General features: G+C 39.8%; 1 protein-coding gene across 1 annotated transcript in view; it reads left to right on the top strand.

Annotated features, from left to right (window-relative positions):
* Nucleotides 1-18,133, top strand: part of VWF (von Willebrand factor) — a 124,040-nt gene that overhangs the window by 104,215 nt on the left and 1,692 nt on the right. The window contains exons 44-51 of the mRNA XM_014309415.2: nt 1,697-1,807; nt 3,105-3,288; nt 4,304-4,344; nt 8,938-9,048; nt 11,921-12,019; nt 13,451-13,579; nt 15,165-15,204; nt 18,014-18,111. Coding sequence (XP_014164890.1) covers nt 1,697-1,807; nt 3,105-3,288; nt 4,304-4,344; nt 8,938-9,048; nt 11,921-12,019; nt 13,451-13,579; nt 15,165-15,204; nt 18,014-18,111 — 813 coding nt within the window. The remainder of the gene's footprint in view (nt 1-1,696; nt 1,808-3,104; nt 3,289-4,303; nt 4,345-8,937; nt 9,049-11,920; nt 12,020-13,450; nt 13,580-15,164; nt 15,205-18,013; nt 18,112-18,133) is intronic.

The following is an 18,133-nucleotide window of genomic DNA, read 5'->3' on the forward strand; positions in this document are numbered from 1 at the left end:
TCCTTTAATGGTTATCAAGGCTGTACAACCAAAACTGTTACGGATAGACTACCTGGATACCTCAGATTTTTTTTCCTTTGCTTACTCCTGATTCAGTAGATATACATATCAAGGACATCAGCGGTGCTGTCATCCAGTTTGAATTGACCTTAAAATTATTTTTCAGTTCAGATTAGATGGCATTAAAAGTTTTGTTGATATCAAATACTTACTTCAATCATGATTCATTACTAGGATGCTAGGATGATATTTAGTCTCTCTGCTGCTCCTGCTTATTAATTTCATTGCCAGGTGTTAAAGTTGTGCTGTATCATTTTTGACAATGTCATCTGATTTCTGTGAAAACAACTTGGAGGTTTTTTTAATCTTGCTACAAAAAAAAAAAAAAAAAAAAACCACAAAAAAGGAAAAGAAGAAGAAGAAAACCCCAACCCCATAACATGTACTAGCTCTTGGATTTTTACTTCTCTTGAGTTTGCCATGCAGAAAGTGTCATCTGATACTTCAGATGCTTCAGACATGTATTTAGCAGATAAAAGTAATGTAAAACCAAATGCTCAACAGCACAACTTTTCTCACAAAGCTGGGTCAAGGCCTGACATCACATTTTATGATGTTATATGAAATAAACTTCCATATCAAGGACCATTGATTATCAAGGTTTGCTAATGTGCTTCATATTGCAAATCAGGGACTGTTCATGAAGGGAGGGAGCAGTTGGGAATCAGTTGGTAATTCAGTTTGACCAAAATAAAATTATGCTTATATTTTACAGGCATTTTTCAATGAACAATATTATGTCACAGAACATCTTTCCTTGAACTCTGTGCTGAGATCAGTTATGTTTTGCCCCTTGGACACTGCCTGGCTATTACATATAGAACATTTTATTTCTAATTAGATTAAAGCTTTTTGCTTTCTTGCACTTAGATATTTTACTGTTTCAGTATTTGGCTGCTTGCTTTTGGAGATTAATATGTATTAAAAGTGAGAATTGGAATTCCTGTTGTTTCTGCAGGTTGGGGTTTTTTGACCTATTTTGCTGGATTTATAAGATTTTTCTTTAGTAACAGAGGACCTACTGTTAAATTTTCATGCTGCTTATTTAGTTTTCCATAAGTAGTTGTTAGACTTTGATGAGATACATAATCTCTAGTGTTACATAGTAGTTTCATTTTGTTATCTTTGTAGAATTTTTTTCAAATGCCTTTTGCAGGTAAACTGTTGCCTGTAATTGTGTTGGACTTGACAGTGCTGGGTTAATGGTTCAACTTGGTCTTAAAGAGGTTTTTTAATGTAAATGATTCTATAAAGAAAAGATAAAATGATCAGTCAAAACCAGTCCCTGGATTACATGTCTGAGAAATCTGCATCCTCCCTCTGCTTAAACACAGATCATACCCTTGAATTTTCTGGAATGGGAAGGGCAGTTGCGAGTGCTGGTTAACCTCCAAGATGCCACAAAAGCAATTTTTACCTTTAATTTGCCTTTGTAAAATACTTCTAGATGAAAAAGAGTAAAAAAAATATTTAAAACCCCTCATAATTTTTCAAACTCTGTCCTTTTTCAAACTCTCCTTTTCATAAAAGTTGCTAATATTAAACATGAATCCTAAAAGAAAATGCTGGGATTGATGTTCTTGTTTGCCTCCTCTTCCTGGATAAGGAAGTTCTTTTATTTTCTTTCTTCCTCCAGGGCTACAAGTACATTGTGCCAGAAGGGGAGTGCTGTGGGAGATGTCAGAAAACTGCCTGTGAGGAGCTGCACTTTTGGTCTCGGGGTGATGAAGATCCTCCTTTGCATGAGGTGAGGCGCCAGTGGGATGGACACTTTTCCTCCTCACAAAACCCTCTGGAATTATTTTGTGTTCCATGGAAGGAGATGAAGATGATATCAGCTTTTTCTTCTACACATCAAGCAGCACTGAGAGACAGTGTTTTGGGTATTCTTGTGACCTACCCAGTCAATCCCCATGTGCGAATCCTCCCCACCCTTGTCTGGGCCAGATATTTTGTGTGCAATCACTAATTTCAGCCATGGTAGCTTGAAAGAATGTTCATTGGGTATAATGTCTCCCTGGCTGTCAGCTATTTCTTTAAATTATCCCAGTTAATGTGTACTGCAATATGCTGCTGTCTTAAAAAAAGAACCTTGTTGAAGTGCTGTTTTGCAACCTGCCTTTTTCCTTGTTTTAGCATGAGGATTTCTTAATGTGGATCACTATACTTCTCTGCTTCAACAAACAAGCCTTCGGAAGGCCTATTTTTGTGTCCCACTGTCTCTCACTGACTTTTTTTTTTGTCCTAACACATTAATAATTATACTCTGCAGTCTTTTCCTTGCTACGTCCTCTTGTAACTCTTCTGTCATTAGTGAAGAAGTAAGCATTTAAACCCCCTAGAGGAATGTGTTTCCAAACTTTCTGAGCAAAGATGTTTGACTGCAGTTTGGGATCTAATCTTGAGTTTTGCTGTTCCTAAAGTATTTTCAGAGTTGTATCAGTAAAGGAATTAAACTAAAAAGCAGTGAGAGCTTCTCCCAGCACTGAACTGTGGCAGCATCTTCCTCCTGGCTGCTGTTCCCTGTCCCCACAAACAGCACTTGAAGTTCCTGCTTTGTCTGGTCTGTGGGTGATGATAATAAGAGAACTATCAATAGGATCTTGTCTTTTCTGCATTTGCAAGTGTTTCAGGTCCAGAGCCGGTTGCTAAAGCCTCCTGTGGGCTTAGCAGAGCAGATTTGCAGCAGATTGCAGCAGAAAAAGGGGCTGCTCAGCTGCAGTGCAGTGCAGCCAGTCACCAGGGAATAAAAGCAGATTTAACTCCAGTTAGGAGTGCTTTTCCTTCTTCACATGTTATTTGACCTGTCCCTTTCAAAGGATACTTCTCTAATTCTTACTCTCTACAAACTCAGCATACTTTATAAACTGATTGTCACGGAAAGGGTTTGTGGAGAACTGTTAAATGACACTTCTTCCTGATACAGTAAATGTGCTTTTGGCAAGCCAGCATCTATCTGGGGTGGCCTTCCCTCTGTCCAGGGGCACAAATATCCCTCTATCCGAGGACTGTTTGTGTTCAATCCACTCTCAACTTCCCCTCAGGTTGGCACGGAGTGGCGATCCCCCTGGAACCGCTGCATTGTCAATGAGTGTGTCCGGGTGAACAATGAGGTTTTTGTGCAGCAGAAGAATGCCTCTTGCTCCCAAATGGATGTGCCTGACTGTCCAGAGGGAACTGAGCTGCGCTGTGACCAAGTGATTGACTGTTGTCCTTCCTGCAGATGTGGTAAGGTTTGGGGCATGGCAAATGGGATCACTCCAGCATGAATTGTTTCATGGGGTGATTTTCTGGTTCTCAACAACAATTTTAAAAGTGTGTGTTCTGGAAGCATAGCCCCACTTTGAAGGGCTCCTGTGTAATTCAGACACTGAGTACAGAAGCACCTGCTGCTGCATCCAAAGCCCTATGGACAAAAGGGGAGGGGGGGATTCTGCTTTCCAGTGCCTGAAGGGAGCCCACAGGAAAGATGGAGAGAGACTCTTGACAAGGGCCTGGAGTGACAGGACAAGGGAGAATGGCTTCACACTGACAGAGCACAAGTTTAGCTTGGATATTAGGAAGAAATTCTTCCCTGTGAGAGTGGTGAGGCCCTGACACAGGTTGCCAGAGAGGTTGTGGCTGCCCCATCCCTGGAAGTGTTCAAGGCCAGGCTGGATGGAGCTCTGAGCAACCTGGGGTAGTGGAAGGTGTCCCTGCTCCTGGCAGGGGGTTGGGACTGGATGATCTTTAAGGTCCTTTCCAAGACAAGCCTATGATTCTGCAACTCCTAATATAGTCTTGACTCAAAAGTCTAAAGCAAAACGTTTGGTTAATTGGCCTCAATCTGGGAAGACTCACAGTGGTGTTTAGTTGACATGCGTGTGTGCAACCACAGGGTGAGGAGGGAGCACTAGGAGGAGGAAAGGATATATGCTGTCTAAGTTACAGAAAATTGGAGTTCATCCTCTGAAAATGTGAGGCTTGAACTGGAGGGGAAAGTTTATTATGTTCTGCCACGTACTTGTTCAAAAAGAGCTCAGCCAGAGATAATTTTATGTAGCATCAAGTATAGCTCTGACAATTTGTTGCCTTTCAATGTGTAATGTAAGGGGGCTCAGTTATGCCTCTTTACAGTGAAACTGCATACAAATTTCTTCAAGCTGGAACTGTACTGAGTCAAAAGAGCATAGCTGTGGTTGATTAAATCTTGGAATTGTCATTATAATGGTAATGCTAAGAGGAATACTTTTTTCTTTTTCAGTGCCCCTGAATGGTTGTCCATTGAATGGCACTGTTATTGGGGTAAGACACAAATTCCTTTTACCTTTTGAGATGGCAAGATATTTAAATATATGAATGAGCTTTTGAACGACACACACTTGTCAGAATAGTCACACACAGAATACAGGGCAGCTTTTTTTCCAGATAGAATCTCTGCAAGGAAGACCTTGGAGTAAAAGCATTGCTAGGGGGCTCAGCATGTCTATGTCCAGCTCCTGACTCTGCCAGGGTCTCTTCCTATATGACAATGAGCATCTCTGCAAAATGGGGACAGTAAAGTTTCCTTATCTTGAAGGATGCTTGAAAAGAGTGCTGAAAAACTGTGATAATCTGCATTTTGTAATGGTTTGCAGACTACCAAACACACAGGAAACTCTCTATGAGGCTTAATCTCCCTAGTGATCCTTGCCCACTTTGGGGAAGCAAAACCTTCCCATATTCTGCTTAGAGGATAAGGCATATTAAAGCAAGGATGGAGACTTCCTCCACCTGTGTGGAAGGAGAGGTATCCCTCCTTGGCTATTAGCAAGAACAGGAAAGCTGAGCTTCCTCCCTGTTTGACCTCTTTTCCCTTTCAAGATCCCTGCTGATATGCCCTGTGAGGAAATTTTTTCTCAGCTGTGTATTTAATGGATAGATTAAGACATGTTTAACCCAGCCTGTGATAGTGGGAATGATGTTAAGCATCTGATCTCATTTATGCCGAATTTATCTTTGGAAAGCTCTGTCAATTGTCCATTGTTTCCCTAAATCCATATTCTGGCAGCACCTCTGGTGTCAAAGAGCTCTAAATATTCTCACCATCCCCCAGGGAAACAGGTTCTCTTTAGTCATTTAACAAAACTTTAACCTACTCATTCCTGCTTTGTCAACATTTGCCTTCCTTTTTCTTTTATTTAAATGTACTCAACAGTTATATTTATATTTTAGTGGTGTGGCAGAGAGAACCTTTCTCTATCTATTTCTTGTGGTTTGGATTTTTTTTTATAGTCCAAAGGCATAAGTTTATAAGTTTTTTAGAGCTAAAGCCATGTCATCAAACATCCATCATTCTGTGTAGAGATGACTTCCCTATAGAATTAAATCAAAGGAAAAATTATTGTTTTTCCTGTCAGAAAAGAAGAGCTTTCTTGTCAGAACACTGGTTTTACAAGTGATAAATTCTGGAATAATCTACTTTCTCTTTGATCTTACTTCTTTCCTCTTTTGTATGTTGTCAGAACTAGTTGGCATCCTATAAAGACAATATTAGTAGGGAATGTCAAGCAGGACAGTAATTAGCAGCTCTTGCCACTTTCTCTTATACAGGATTATATATTCCATATATATATATATAATTTCTGTATTGCAAACCAAAGCTGTTTCCAGTTGTGTGCTGTGCTGCCATGACCAACTAATTTTTTTTCTCCTCCAACAAAATGTTCACCTGATCTGTCAAGTAAGGTACTTTTTCTTTCTTCAAGCATTTGAAAATATTTACAAATAATTTAAAATGAAACATAGGAAATTTTGAAACAAAATGTCACATTGAAACCAAAATGAGAAGTGTCTGTGTTTTGAAAACTTCAAAATAAAATGTCTCAGCTTCTGCAATATTGAAAAAACAATCTTAAAATTTCTTAAACTAGCTTCATTTAATGACTTACTATAAGTTAATTAGCTGCCTGTCTGAAATATTCTGAGCACCTGGTGTCACTACAGCTTTGTTTTGTACTATTCTTTGCTTCGGTGACTGGTTCCAGAGTCATGGTCAGGAAGGAAGATGTGGTGTCCATAGAAGTTTATACTTCCTGGATTTCAAACCCTTTATGTTGGGTCCTTTAAGAATAGGCTTCAAGTTTCATTTTATATCAAGGGAAAACTTTCCTTCATTAACTCCTTCCCTGAATAGTTCCAAGTTTCGACATTTTACTGCATTTCTGGTAATTGACTGTGTCCTTAATCCCTTTACATTTTTATCATGTATTTGGTTATCAATATGATAGTCCAGTAATTTGGTGTATTGCATCTACTGTGCTGTTCTTAACAATGCCGTGGGTTTTAACTGCAAGTTTCCAAGCAGGTGGCTGTATTTACCAAAAAGATTATCTGTATCTCTCATCTGTTTTCTCAGGCTTTTACTGAGTGGCATTTTTGAAGGTGATCTGAGCAGATTTGAGCTTTATGCAGGTTATTTTGGTGGCGCTGGGTTAGCAGGTATTGACATTTCGTTCCAAGGTAGCCAAGAAAGCACATGATAGGTGTGTTATATAAAGGGAAAAAAATCTGTATCAATACATTATTTTGTTCAGTTCTGTCATGCTAAGCAAATTTGGGATCAGGGCTAGATCTTCCCCCAAAAGCTCAAGGCACTTGTGTGTGAAGATTTAATTTCAACTCATGTCTAGTAAATCCCTATGCTCCTGCCTCTCAGAGTGATTATCATGTGAGTTCAACTTTATCTATTTTGTACTTAATTGGAATGTTAGAACTATTAGAAGAATCCATGAGGATATCAGTGACATCAGCCGTGGCTTTGTAGACGTTTTCTTTATGATGTTAAAGCCTAGAGCCACTGAGGCATTCTTTGATAAAAATGTCATGTGGTCTGCACTAGAACTGTCACTCTGGTGTCTGACTGCTTTCCAGTGTTGAGATCAAACAAGAAATATGAATTTTTATAAGATATTTGCTCTCCATCTGTTGTGGTGTAACCCCAGCCAGCAGCCACTCGCTCACTCCCCACCAGCAGGATCGAGGAGAGAATGGGAAGGGTAAAAGTGAGAAAACTTCTGGGTTGGGATAAAGAGGGTGAAAGTAAAAGCTGTGCAAGCCAAGCAAATAAAGGAATTAATTCACTACTTGCCATGGTTGGGCAGGTGTTCAGCCTTCCCAGACAAGCAGAATGGTGCTCCTTCATTTCTCCATTGTATATTCTGATCATGATGCCACATAAGGTCTGGTATATCCCTTGGGTCAGCTGGGGTCACCTGTCCTGGCTGTGTCTCCTCCCAAACTCTGAGGCACCCCCAGTCTCATCTGCAGCCAGCCAGTAGGAAAATCAGAAAAGGCTTTGGCTCTGTGCAATCCCTGCTCAGCAGTAACAACATCTCTGTATTATCAACCCTGTGTGCAGCACAAATCCAAACCACAGCCCCATTCCAGCCACCGGGAAGGAAATTGTACCCCAGACAAAATCATCACACTCTCCCTCTCCAGGAGCAAAATTTTGAGTGTATCCCTATACCTGCCTCTGTTGAGGTTTTTTAACCCTCCAGATTAATGATAGTCACTACAAAAGGTTAAATCTGGAAAGCTGAGGAATCCCATGTTCAGGTCTCAAGCTAAGCTGTTAAAAGACAGGAATCTCCCTCTTGGTATTTCCTCTTTCATCATGTTTTATGTAGAGGATCTTTTTTTAGACCTCAGGAGAGACTCATTGTTTTTACTGGTTATAGAGACCTGAGCACCTCTGTTGTCCTGGGGCACAGAATAAGAATGTAGTTAAAATTCTGTGCTCAGAACATTTGTACTTTACAGTATTGGCTCTAAACTTCCTATAAATGCATTGCTTTTACACTGTTACTCTGGCCAGTTTCTTTGCTCCACTTGTTTCCTGAGCATTTAACAATTCAAAATGGAATCTGAGGATATGCATGCACAGTACCAAGTGAAATCAATGGTGGCGTTCCATTAATATCTGAAGCACAATTCAAACCTTTCATAATCTAGCAAAATTGTCTATTTACCTTATTTATTTTCCTTCTTTATTAGTTTTTAGAAGTTTGTGCAAATCTTGAGTAGGCTACTCCCACTTTGTCCTTTCAACCTTTGTAGTTTGTTATTTTGAGGTTGAAATGAAGGGCTTTGCACCTGGGAGGAAGAAAGAGTTTGTCTTGGGATTCCTTTCAGTGTAGGGTAACCAGTTACTGACTCCACATACTTTTGTTTCTTAATGGTTTGGCATTTTTGCTCTGCATTTTAAATGTAATTTTTGCTTCCTTTGAAAAGGTGATGGGATCCAGAAAACAAGGTGCTGGGCAAGAGCTCAGGGCATTTGAATTGTGTTCAGCCTGATTTGCTTGTAACTATGGACAAAGTAGAGTTCTTCAATCACTAATTTTGCTTTTTAAAATTTTGTCTTTTCTTAATTTTAAGCTTTTAGTCCTTTAGAGATTCCAAGCAGAATTATTACAAAAACAATATAATTTCTGCCCATAATCTGTGGGTTGTGATGGCTCTAGAATAAAAACTTGTTGCCAAATAAATTCATTGCACTCAAAAAACTCTTGGCAACCACGTAGTCAGAGTAAAAAAAAAAATCTTCCTCATAACTTTCAAGAATCCCTTTATTGCTTGCTAGATATTTAAGCAACAAAGAAATGTCAGTGCCATTTCTCAGATTAAAGACTTCTAAAGGGCTTCCTTGAAAAATAGCTTCATGCCATGCTGCTTGTTCTGGAATTAGAGATGAAAAATATTACGGTCTCTGGAAACTTGGCGGCATGGGTTTCTTGTTTCTCTAGCAAAGAATTACAGTGCAAGATTTAATGAAAGAGATTCAACCTGAAATCACTTGTTTATCTGGATTTTGCTGGTGAGATGGTCACTGACAAACTGATTCTGATGTTTCAGCACGGGAGGCGCCTGATGGTGGATCAGTGCACAACGTGTGAATGCTTCCAGTCAGCACCTCGGAAATACACCCTGAGGTGCACCAAACTCAACTGCCAGGCCTGCCCAGTGGTGAGTGGGAGCAGCCTGAGGGGGTCTGCTAGGAATGTGTCTGATGAGAGTTATGTTCTTCACTATACACACCACTTTATGTCAGGTGCAGCTCTGGGGCCTTTGGCCTTTCTTCAGGTTCTTCTGAGAAGTCTTGCTCTGTGTTCTTTCTATGAAGTAAATTATATACATCAAATCTGATCTAAATCCTCAGGGTAGCAAAGATAACTTTAGATGGTACTCAGCTCCACAGGCACATTTTATTGTTTATTTTAGATTACTTACTGTTAGGGCACTATAAGTTTTGGCAAATCATTTGCAAGAGGAACTGCTGAGTCCTCTTTCCTACAGTGTTACCTGTCCCTCCAGGGACTGGCAGCTCAGCCGGATCTCCATGCTTCAGGCCTTTCCTATGACAATTTTCCAAATTGTCTAAAAGCTGGGCTCAGTAGCATTTGTTTGGTTCCCAGCCCTTGCCTTTGGTGATTTGAAGTGATTGTCCCCATCAGTTCCCACTGGTTTTTGAAGTCTTTGCTGCTGCTTTGGTGCCCTCACCTGCAAGGAATGACTTTGGCTGAGAAAGCCGGAGAGATGTATATTCCATTTTTGCTCTGCTGACCAACAGTGTGACAGGACTGCCTGATTAGCTCTGCTCAGTTCTGTAGTTTTCTCTCTTAGCACCAATACCTCGAGTAGAAGGAGACCTAAGTGAGGTGCAGAGGCTGGTTTGATCACCCTGTGTCCAAAGAGCACAGACCAGAAGCTAAGTTTCACAGAAAAAAAACCCCAAAACTTATATGCCTGTTCCACTTCTTCATCCTTTCCCTGGATAGTGGATGGAGCACAATGGCCCCAACCAAACCCAGTGTGTGTCCAAGTGGTGGCCCTGGCACCCAAAATCCACATCTCTAACATGATCATGTGGGATTTCTGGCTGATGTCCAGGAGGGGCATACACTGATAGGGTCCTTGGAACAGAGAGGGGCAGAGTTTTTGATGAGTCCAATCTCCCATCCTGAAGTAGAACTGGAAAGGACTGGAAATGTAGTTTAAGTTTCTGTAGAGAGTAATCTGTACCAATAAAAAAATAGAGCAAGACTGCAGACGCAAATTATTTCCTGCAACTCTTTTTCTTGAAGAATTATCAACAGTGTCCCAGCTGGCCTGTTGTGAGTAGAAAAATGATGATGTGACTTCCAAATGATGTCCAGGACAGGTCAGTGGTTAGGGCAACCCAAGGCCAGCCAGTTTCATGTGGAGAATGCAGCTCAGATAATTCATAAGTGTTCCACTTGTCCATTAGGCCATCAAACTGGCTTTGATCCCTTTTATTTGGTGGTATGGATGTAGCCTCTGACAAAAAGGACAATCTGGAATACCTTTTGTGGTTCTAGACCCTAATATCACCCCTTCTGTAAGGTTTGATTATAGACATAGGCTTCTGAAGGGAAAACAAATGGCCAAGCTCAGTGCTGAGCATCTTTCTCAAAATGTAACCTGGCAGATCCATGAAAAAGAAAAACAGATTGAATTTGTGGCCAGAGACATGTGTGCATGTGTATGTTCTCACACAAAGATACACGAGCATCCATTCTTGCTGCTTAATGCAAGGAGCCAGCTGTAGAAATTAATGGTAGAGGAATCAATATAATACATGATAAAAAAAAAAAAAGGTGTGGGGGGGGAACATTCCTCTCCTGCTTCTTTCACCACCCACACATTACCCAACCAGTTCCTTTTCCCCATGTAACACAGAAGTACAGACTAGGCAGAAAACCCCGAAGAAAGGGCCATTTTCAGTTGGGCTTATTAAGGACTGTGAACTTGTGTTTGGGAGCTATGCAGCTACCCAAGGGAAGTTGCAGGTCTAGGAGTATATATCCCTTCCTAGCCATTGGAATGAATTTGTGGAGCTTGAGGGGAAAAAAATCAAATAAGATACAGAATGTCTTCACCTCCCTAAAGGCCAGTCGGATTCACACAATTCACAGGATCTTTCCTGTCTCAAAGCCTCTGACTTCATGGTATACCCAGCTTAAAAGCAATTCCTTGCTAATGGATAAAATTTAAGAGTACAAATGGGTTAAGAGCACCAATTCTCTCAGGAACACCTGCTTTCTCCTGGATGCTGAAGTTGGGTAAGGAAAAGCACTGGCAATTGAAGTGCAGCCAACTCCAGCATATTCTGCTCAGGAGGGTCATTTTTTGGGTCATTTTATGACCTGCTTTAGGTGCTTATATTTTTGCTAGTAGGGAAAGTTCACCTAAGTAACAATGAACTATGTTTTCCCCCAATGATTTAATAGTAACTCTCCCTCCCCAAATTCTCTTCTGTAAAAAACATACGGATAACATGCATGCCTTCACAGAACCAGAAAGTGTTTGTTTTCTTAAAAATGTTCATCTCATCATAAGCAGCTGTTGGTTGTCTGCAGCAGCTGGGGACGTTATTATGGGATACTTCATGTGTTAGCTCAGTTGCTTTCTGCTTGGTTTGATTTTTTTCCTTTCTATTATTCACTCTATACCTTTCTGCCTCTCCACTTAGTGCTGCTTATTCTCCCATGCTCTTTTTCCTGCCACTGATTTTCCCTTCAATGCTGTTTGTGGGGCTCCATTATTCTCCTTTTCTTTCTTGCTCTCCTTTTCCCTTATTCTGCCCTTTCCCTGCCTAAGGCTTACTGGATACTTTTCCCTTTTCTCTCCAGTTTCAGCACTTCCAACTGCTTTTCCATGTTGCACTGTATAGAGCCCATTGGTTTTACTTAGAAGCATTTTGCTGGCTGTCATTTTGTCCACTGAATCTTATTTTTTTTAAAAAAGCTTCTTAAAATAAATACAGGATGCATGCTTAAAGCAAAATAAATCCAGAAAAATATCCTTCACCTTCTAGAACTACAGAAGGCAGGAAATCCCTGGCTCTTGCTGTGGAAAATGCGTGCCAACTTCATGTAGCATCAGGCTGAGAGATGGAAGGGTTCAGTATCTTCAGGTAAGTTTTAAGCACTCTTTATTTTATTTACTCATAGAGTAAATGCAAGTGCATCATCAAATGTAAATCAAATGCATCATCATGTTTTTGATTAGGTAACGTGTTTTTACCGGTGTTTTTTGTATCTCAGAATAACTGATCAAGGAAGTTAATTTGTTTGTAAATAAAAAATGGGTAACTTCATACCCCAGTGGAAAATCCTAGAGGAGCATTCTAGATTCAGGAATGTTATCACAGAACTTTAACTGGAATATGACCTCAAACAGAGGAAATTAAAACCTTCATTTAAGATGTGAAATATTTAAATTAAAAATGTGAATTTTGAGAAACTTCTCCAGCATAGAATCATAGAATGGATTGGGTTGGAAAGGACCTCAAAGCTAATCTTGTCTCAATGCCCTGCCATGGGCAGGGACACCTTCCAGTAGAGCAGGTTGCCCAGAGCCACATCCAACCTGGCAGTGCAGGATATGTTCTTAAACAGGAGTGGATATTTTTCTGGTTTAACCAGAAAAATATCCACTCCTGTTTAAGAACATATCTCTGTCGCCAGAGACAGCATCTAAAATTTTCTTTTACTCCATTTGTATGAAAAATCTTAGATGGGGAGAGTATGGGAAGAGCCATGAAGCTGGGTAAGGGTCTGGAGCATGAGGAGCAGCTGGGAGGAGCTCAGCCTGGAGAAAAGGAGGCTCAGGGGAGCCCTTCTGGCTCTGCACAACTCCCTGACAGGAGGGGACAGCCAGATGGGGATCTGGCTCCGCTCTCAGGGAGCAAGGGACAGGACAAGAGGAAACAGCCTCAAGTTGCACCAGGGGAGGTTTAGATTGGATTTCTTTTTTTTTTTTCCACTGGAAGGATTGTCCAGCTTTGGCACAAGCTGCCCAGGGCAGTCGTTGAGTCACCAGCCCTGGAGGGATTTTAAAAATGTGTGGATGTGGATCTTAGAGATGTGGTTTTCTGGTGGACTTGGCTGGCAGTGGGACGTTAATGGCTGGACTTGCTCTTAAGGGTTTATTTCAAACTAAATGATTTGGTGGGGGGATGGGGGTGTGGTTGTATATATGTTTTCTAAAGAGGTTCCCAAGTCCTCCAGAAGGTAAATAATTGTATCTATATCTCTTTGAAAGACAGATCATAGGCCAGACCCCCAGATCTCTCACTTAGAGAAGGTTTTTTCGTAAGTTAATGGAAATTTCTTCCCTGTTAAGAGCTGAAAAAGTCAGGTTTTGGCAGTCTGGGCAGAGCTGTGATCAATATGGCCATGGAATTACACAGAATAAAACAACTTTGGTGATAAGCAAAGATTTCTATGTTTTATAACTGTCACCACCATGGTACTTTAGTTGAGACATCAGCAAAGTAATATCCTGAAAACTTCTTGTCCCCTGTTGTTTCTGGGTAAAGCTAACAGCTCTTCAATATTTCCAGGCAAATGCATCCCTTCAGGATGGCTGTGACAGTCACTCCTGCAGAGTAAATGAGAGAGGGGAATTTATCTGGGAAAGGAGAATCACTGGCTGTCCTCCATTTGATGCCAGAAGATGCTTGGCTGAAGGAGTAAGTAGTGAAACAGGTCCTGTTCCCAGGTTTCCTAAAGGACTCTGTTATGTTTCTGGTACCTTCTATGTGCTGGGCTGGGAAACCCCAACCCTCTCCCAACACCTTGGCTAAACTGAATTTGAACTTTGAAATTCAGAAAAATGTAGGTTTTCTTTGTGTGAAAATATAAGCTGTTTTTTGTGGGACTGTGCTGACTGCTGACCCTAATTCTGTTATGAATATGAAGCTGAATATTTGAAGTATCAAACATTTGCAAGTGGTTCTTCTAACAATCTTCTCAGTTTGGGATCCAGAGCAAAACTGTGTGGACAATGACGCAAACTGAGAAATATGCATATGAAATGCTATGGTATTTTTTCTCTGCCATTATATGACGTTAGGGAAAGGAATTTTCACACTGCTGTAGAAAGATCAAACTTCCACAACTGCAGTTGTTTAGCCAGATAAAAAGCCCTGCACAAAGTACTCATCCATCTTTCTTGTGATTTGAGGTTAATTAGACACTGAGGAGCAGAGTGAGGTGTGAGTGTAGCACATGGGGCCCTGTTTTTGCTTATCTGTCAGGTTTTACACATGTTACAGGTGTTTATATCCACCTGTTCCAATTCTCTTCTGCATGGCAGGAAGCAGGGAACCTTTAGTAAAGCTTGTGGCCAAACCAGTCTGCTCATACACATGAAACAAATGAAGAATTTACATATAATGTGGGAAAAATAAAACTTCTACAGGGCATTTCTCACTTTATGAAATTGTAATACATGGTTTTGTTGTATAAGCAAAGATTTAGGAAAGAATGCTGCGTTACATTACGGGCTTTGGGGTATTATCATATTCAAGTGATGTTAATGGTAAATCAGTGAAAAACAGTTTACTTTTTAAACAGAACTTCTCAAACTGCATTTATTCTTCTCCTATTCCCCACAAACAGAACTATTTCAGCTATAAAATTAGTGGTTTTCATCTTGTTGCAGATCAAAATTTTAGGGTTTCTAATTAAAAAAGCCTCCAAACTTTTGCATGTAAGCTCAGGGGTTGAGTGCAACAATGGTATCACCCTGCAGTGTAAATATTTCTCTATTTTGCCTTTCACTATAGTTTTTCAATAATTTGCACTACGCATATATTTCTGAGAATTTATTCTAGATGATAACAATGAAACAAAACATAAAGTTTTATGGCTTTTAAAATTTACTTGACAGATGTGATATTTCTTAAACAGAATGAAAGCTGAATGCTACTGGTTTTATCTTTCTGGTTTTCAGGAATTTATCTGTATTTAATGTCTTTATTTTAGAAAGCTCCTAATATCAGGTGAGAGCAATATTTTCAGGTGTTGAGCTTGCTAATAAGTCAATTACTTCCAGTTAGCTACCAGCAAATATCATCACAAGTCAAAAATCTTAAAATTGATAAAGAGAAGATTATTAATGTAGATTTATGATTTTGTATAATATAGAAATTCAGTTTGTTTGTTTGGTTTTTTTTTTTGCCTAGTATCCTGCTTTATACATCTTCTTCCAGCAGATCAGAAGTGTATCACTTGTGCCAACATCTGAGTTTTCTTTTTTTTATATAATTTTAGGGCAGAATAGCAAAAATTGGCAATACTTGCTGCGACACATGTAAGTAATTAATCCAGAAATCTTGTATGGAAAAGACAGAATATGTAAGTACCTACATTTTCCATGATATGCAGGGTAATGAACCAGAGCTTAGCAATGTGGTTATAATAAACCATCAAAGAAGCCCACCCTCTGACATGCTGCTGTCTGTCATGTTTTGTCATCTAGAACACATGTTTTGACAGTATTCCCAAGTGATGAATGAAATAGATACTCTCCACATTTTATGCAGATGTTAATTATGAATGTTTTATTTTATTGTTCATCTGGTGGTAACAGGAATAGTCCTGCACAGATAGCCTAGCAAGTCACATAACCTGATACTGCTGAATATGTGAGGAAAACACTTCATGAATAAAAGATCAACTTAAAATTAATTAATCAAAAAAGCCCAACCCTGGTGGCAGTAATGTTTTTAATAACATATTAACCAAAAATAGTAGGGGAAATGCATTCCTATGGAACAGCCTGACTGGTTCTTAAATTTGTCAGTTTAGGGGTCAATCAAGCAACTCTTAATTTCATGCATCTTTGGGTGGATAATCCAATGTCAGTCAGGCTGTGAGAGTAGGAAGGGTTTGCTTACATAAGGAAGGATTGCAGGGTTGAGTTCTCATTTCTAAAATGAATCACTGATGCATTTGTGAGCAGATAACCTCTCAGTTTTCTCTTCTATAAGTAAAAAATAATACTGTGGCTTATATAAAATTTAAAAATATAACAAAGGATTGAAATTCCCTTTTAAGGTCGGAATATCAAGATCTTGTCTGTGTTATGTCTTTTAATTTTCTTTTTTTTGCTATGTATGTGCTCATAAATAAAAGATGGCCGGCATAGCAGCCCATCACCACACTGGCACAGGAGCTGCTGCAATAATACCCCTGATGAAGGACGGTAACTCCTAGAGAGTTTGCAGCCTTTGCTTGTCTGGGTAATCACTGAGCTCTGGCTTGAGAGATAGAAGTCAGAAAGGTATTGAGAGACTGTCATCAAGTGGATCAAAGAGGTAATTTGGTTAAAGAAGCTTTAATCTACCAGGCTACAAGTAAGGAATTCTCAAAATTCCTTATTAACAAAAACAGATTTTGAGATTTAAAAGACAGGGTGGTGGGCAGCTAGTGCCAATCCCTGTAATTGAGGAGAAACTAGTTCCACATGAGCAGAGATCAATGCATAGATTTATTTAATGGAATAATTTAAAAGCAATACCTCCCTGCAGCTGCAAAGGCAAGCTGATCTAAGTCATGTGCTGCCTGCCTAAAACCTCCCATATTGAATGGGCCTTCAGATCCTTATTTCCCAATGATGTTTTGCCTGGATGTAGCTCAGTTCTCAGTTTCTCAAGGACATAGATTACATTATCTTCCAAGGTCCTGAGAGAGTCTGTCTTTCAGATGTCTCTGTGCCATAAAGAATTGGGCAAAGAACTCACTCCCTCAAGTCCAGGCTGATGCCTTTGGCTCAGCAGAGTCCAACAAGTCCTTGGGCAAAGGAGCTGATTGAGGAGTCAGTTTCCCTTCCTATGTTATGCCTTCACAACTGGAATTTTTTTCATGTCTGAGGGCATTGTTCCGGCTGTTAGGTTTATGGAAGCACACAAGTGAACAGCTCCTATTTTCTCATGAGATTTTTGTGGTATTAGCCACAGAACTTGATAATTGGCAAAGGATATTCCTTATTTTCCCACTTAAAAAAGAAGTTGCATCTCTCTTCTCTGTTGATCTCAGTCTCACATGTCTTGTTAAGTTACAAGCACTAGCCTTTGCAGAAGAGGCACAGTCAACAAAAAAAAATAAAAAACAGAGGTAAAGTAACTAGAAAACAAGTTGATAAGTCAGAATCAAAAAGGGGATGGATCTGTGTTGAGGCTGATGACTTTTTTTTGTGCTTTTCAGGTGTGTGAGCACAACTTGTCCAACTTTCAGGTGGACAATTTTTATAAAGGAGTGATGAAATCATTAAAAGAGAAAGGGCAGTTCAGCCCTGGAACCAGATACGAGCTGTATTTTTTTTTGTTTATGAAATTTAAGATTTTAGCAAGGCACAGAGTCAATTTGGTACCAACATGCTGATGGAAAGTTGTGTTTGCTGGTAGGAAGATGGATACCTTTCTCTTCCCTTTGTGTGTGTACTTAGTTGTGCAGTTGCCCTGCTGAATTCCTTAAACTTTCTGAAGTGTTCTGGGGTAGTACCAAAAAATCAGTCCAATATTCTGTTAAACACAGAAATTTCATTGGTTAGTTAGAAATGGGTACGAGTAGGCGTCTGTCTTCACAGCGACATAAAACTACAGTAACGCTACACAGACCTGCTGTTGTCTATGCACAAAATACCCACTGAAAAAAGCATTGGCTCCTTCACAAGTCTTTAGATGCAGACCAAAACATGGAAGAGTTCAGAAGAAAATGTTCTGGCTTAGTTTATATTTGAGCATATTAATGATGAGGTTCTCTTTGAAAGGAGGGGAACAGAGTCCCTGTTGGTTACTGGAGTTAACAGGAGAGTTGTCTAAGACCAGGGGAGAGGCTGGTGTTCGATGGCCAAAGTGACTTTAGAACAAAGCAGTCAATTGAAAATAAACATGAGGGAAACCCTTCTCTAATGGAATTTTAGGGCTGTAGTGTGAAATAGTCACACAGCTCTGCATGAATTACTCTGAGACACACCCAGCTAGAGGTTTTACCAGGAAGAACATTTCACTGACAACAGTTTCAGGAGTAAAGGCATGTAAGTTACAACAAGCATTTGCCAGCAGTGTCAAACATTTTTTAAATTTTTCTTTTATTTTTCCTTTTTTTTTACTTGCTAGGTGTAGAGGTGGAATGTCATCCAGTAAGTACCAGACTGCAGTTTGGGAATATCAATGGATGTGTGGCTGAAAAGGAGGTGCCCATTTCTCATTGTGAGGTAAATAACAAAAATCAACCTT

The sequence above is a fragment of the Geospiza fortis genome, unplaced genomic scaffold (assembly GCF_000277835.1).
Source record: "Geospiza fortis unplaced genomic scaffold, GeoFor_1.0 scaffold164, whole genome shotgun sequence".
Taxonomy (NCBI): Eukaryota; Metazoa; Chordata; class Aves; order Passeriformes; family Thraupidae; genus Geospiza; species Geospiza fortis.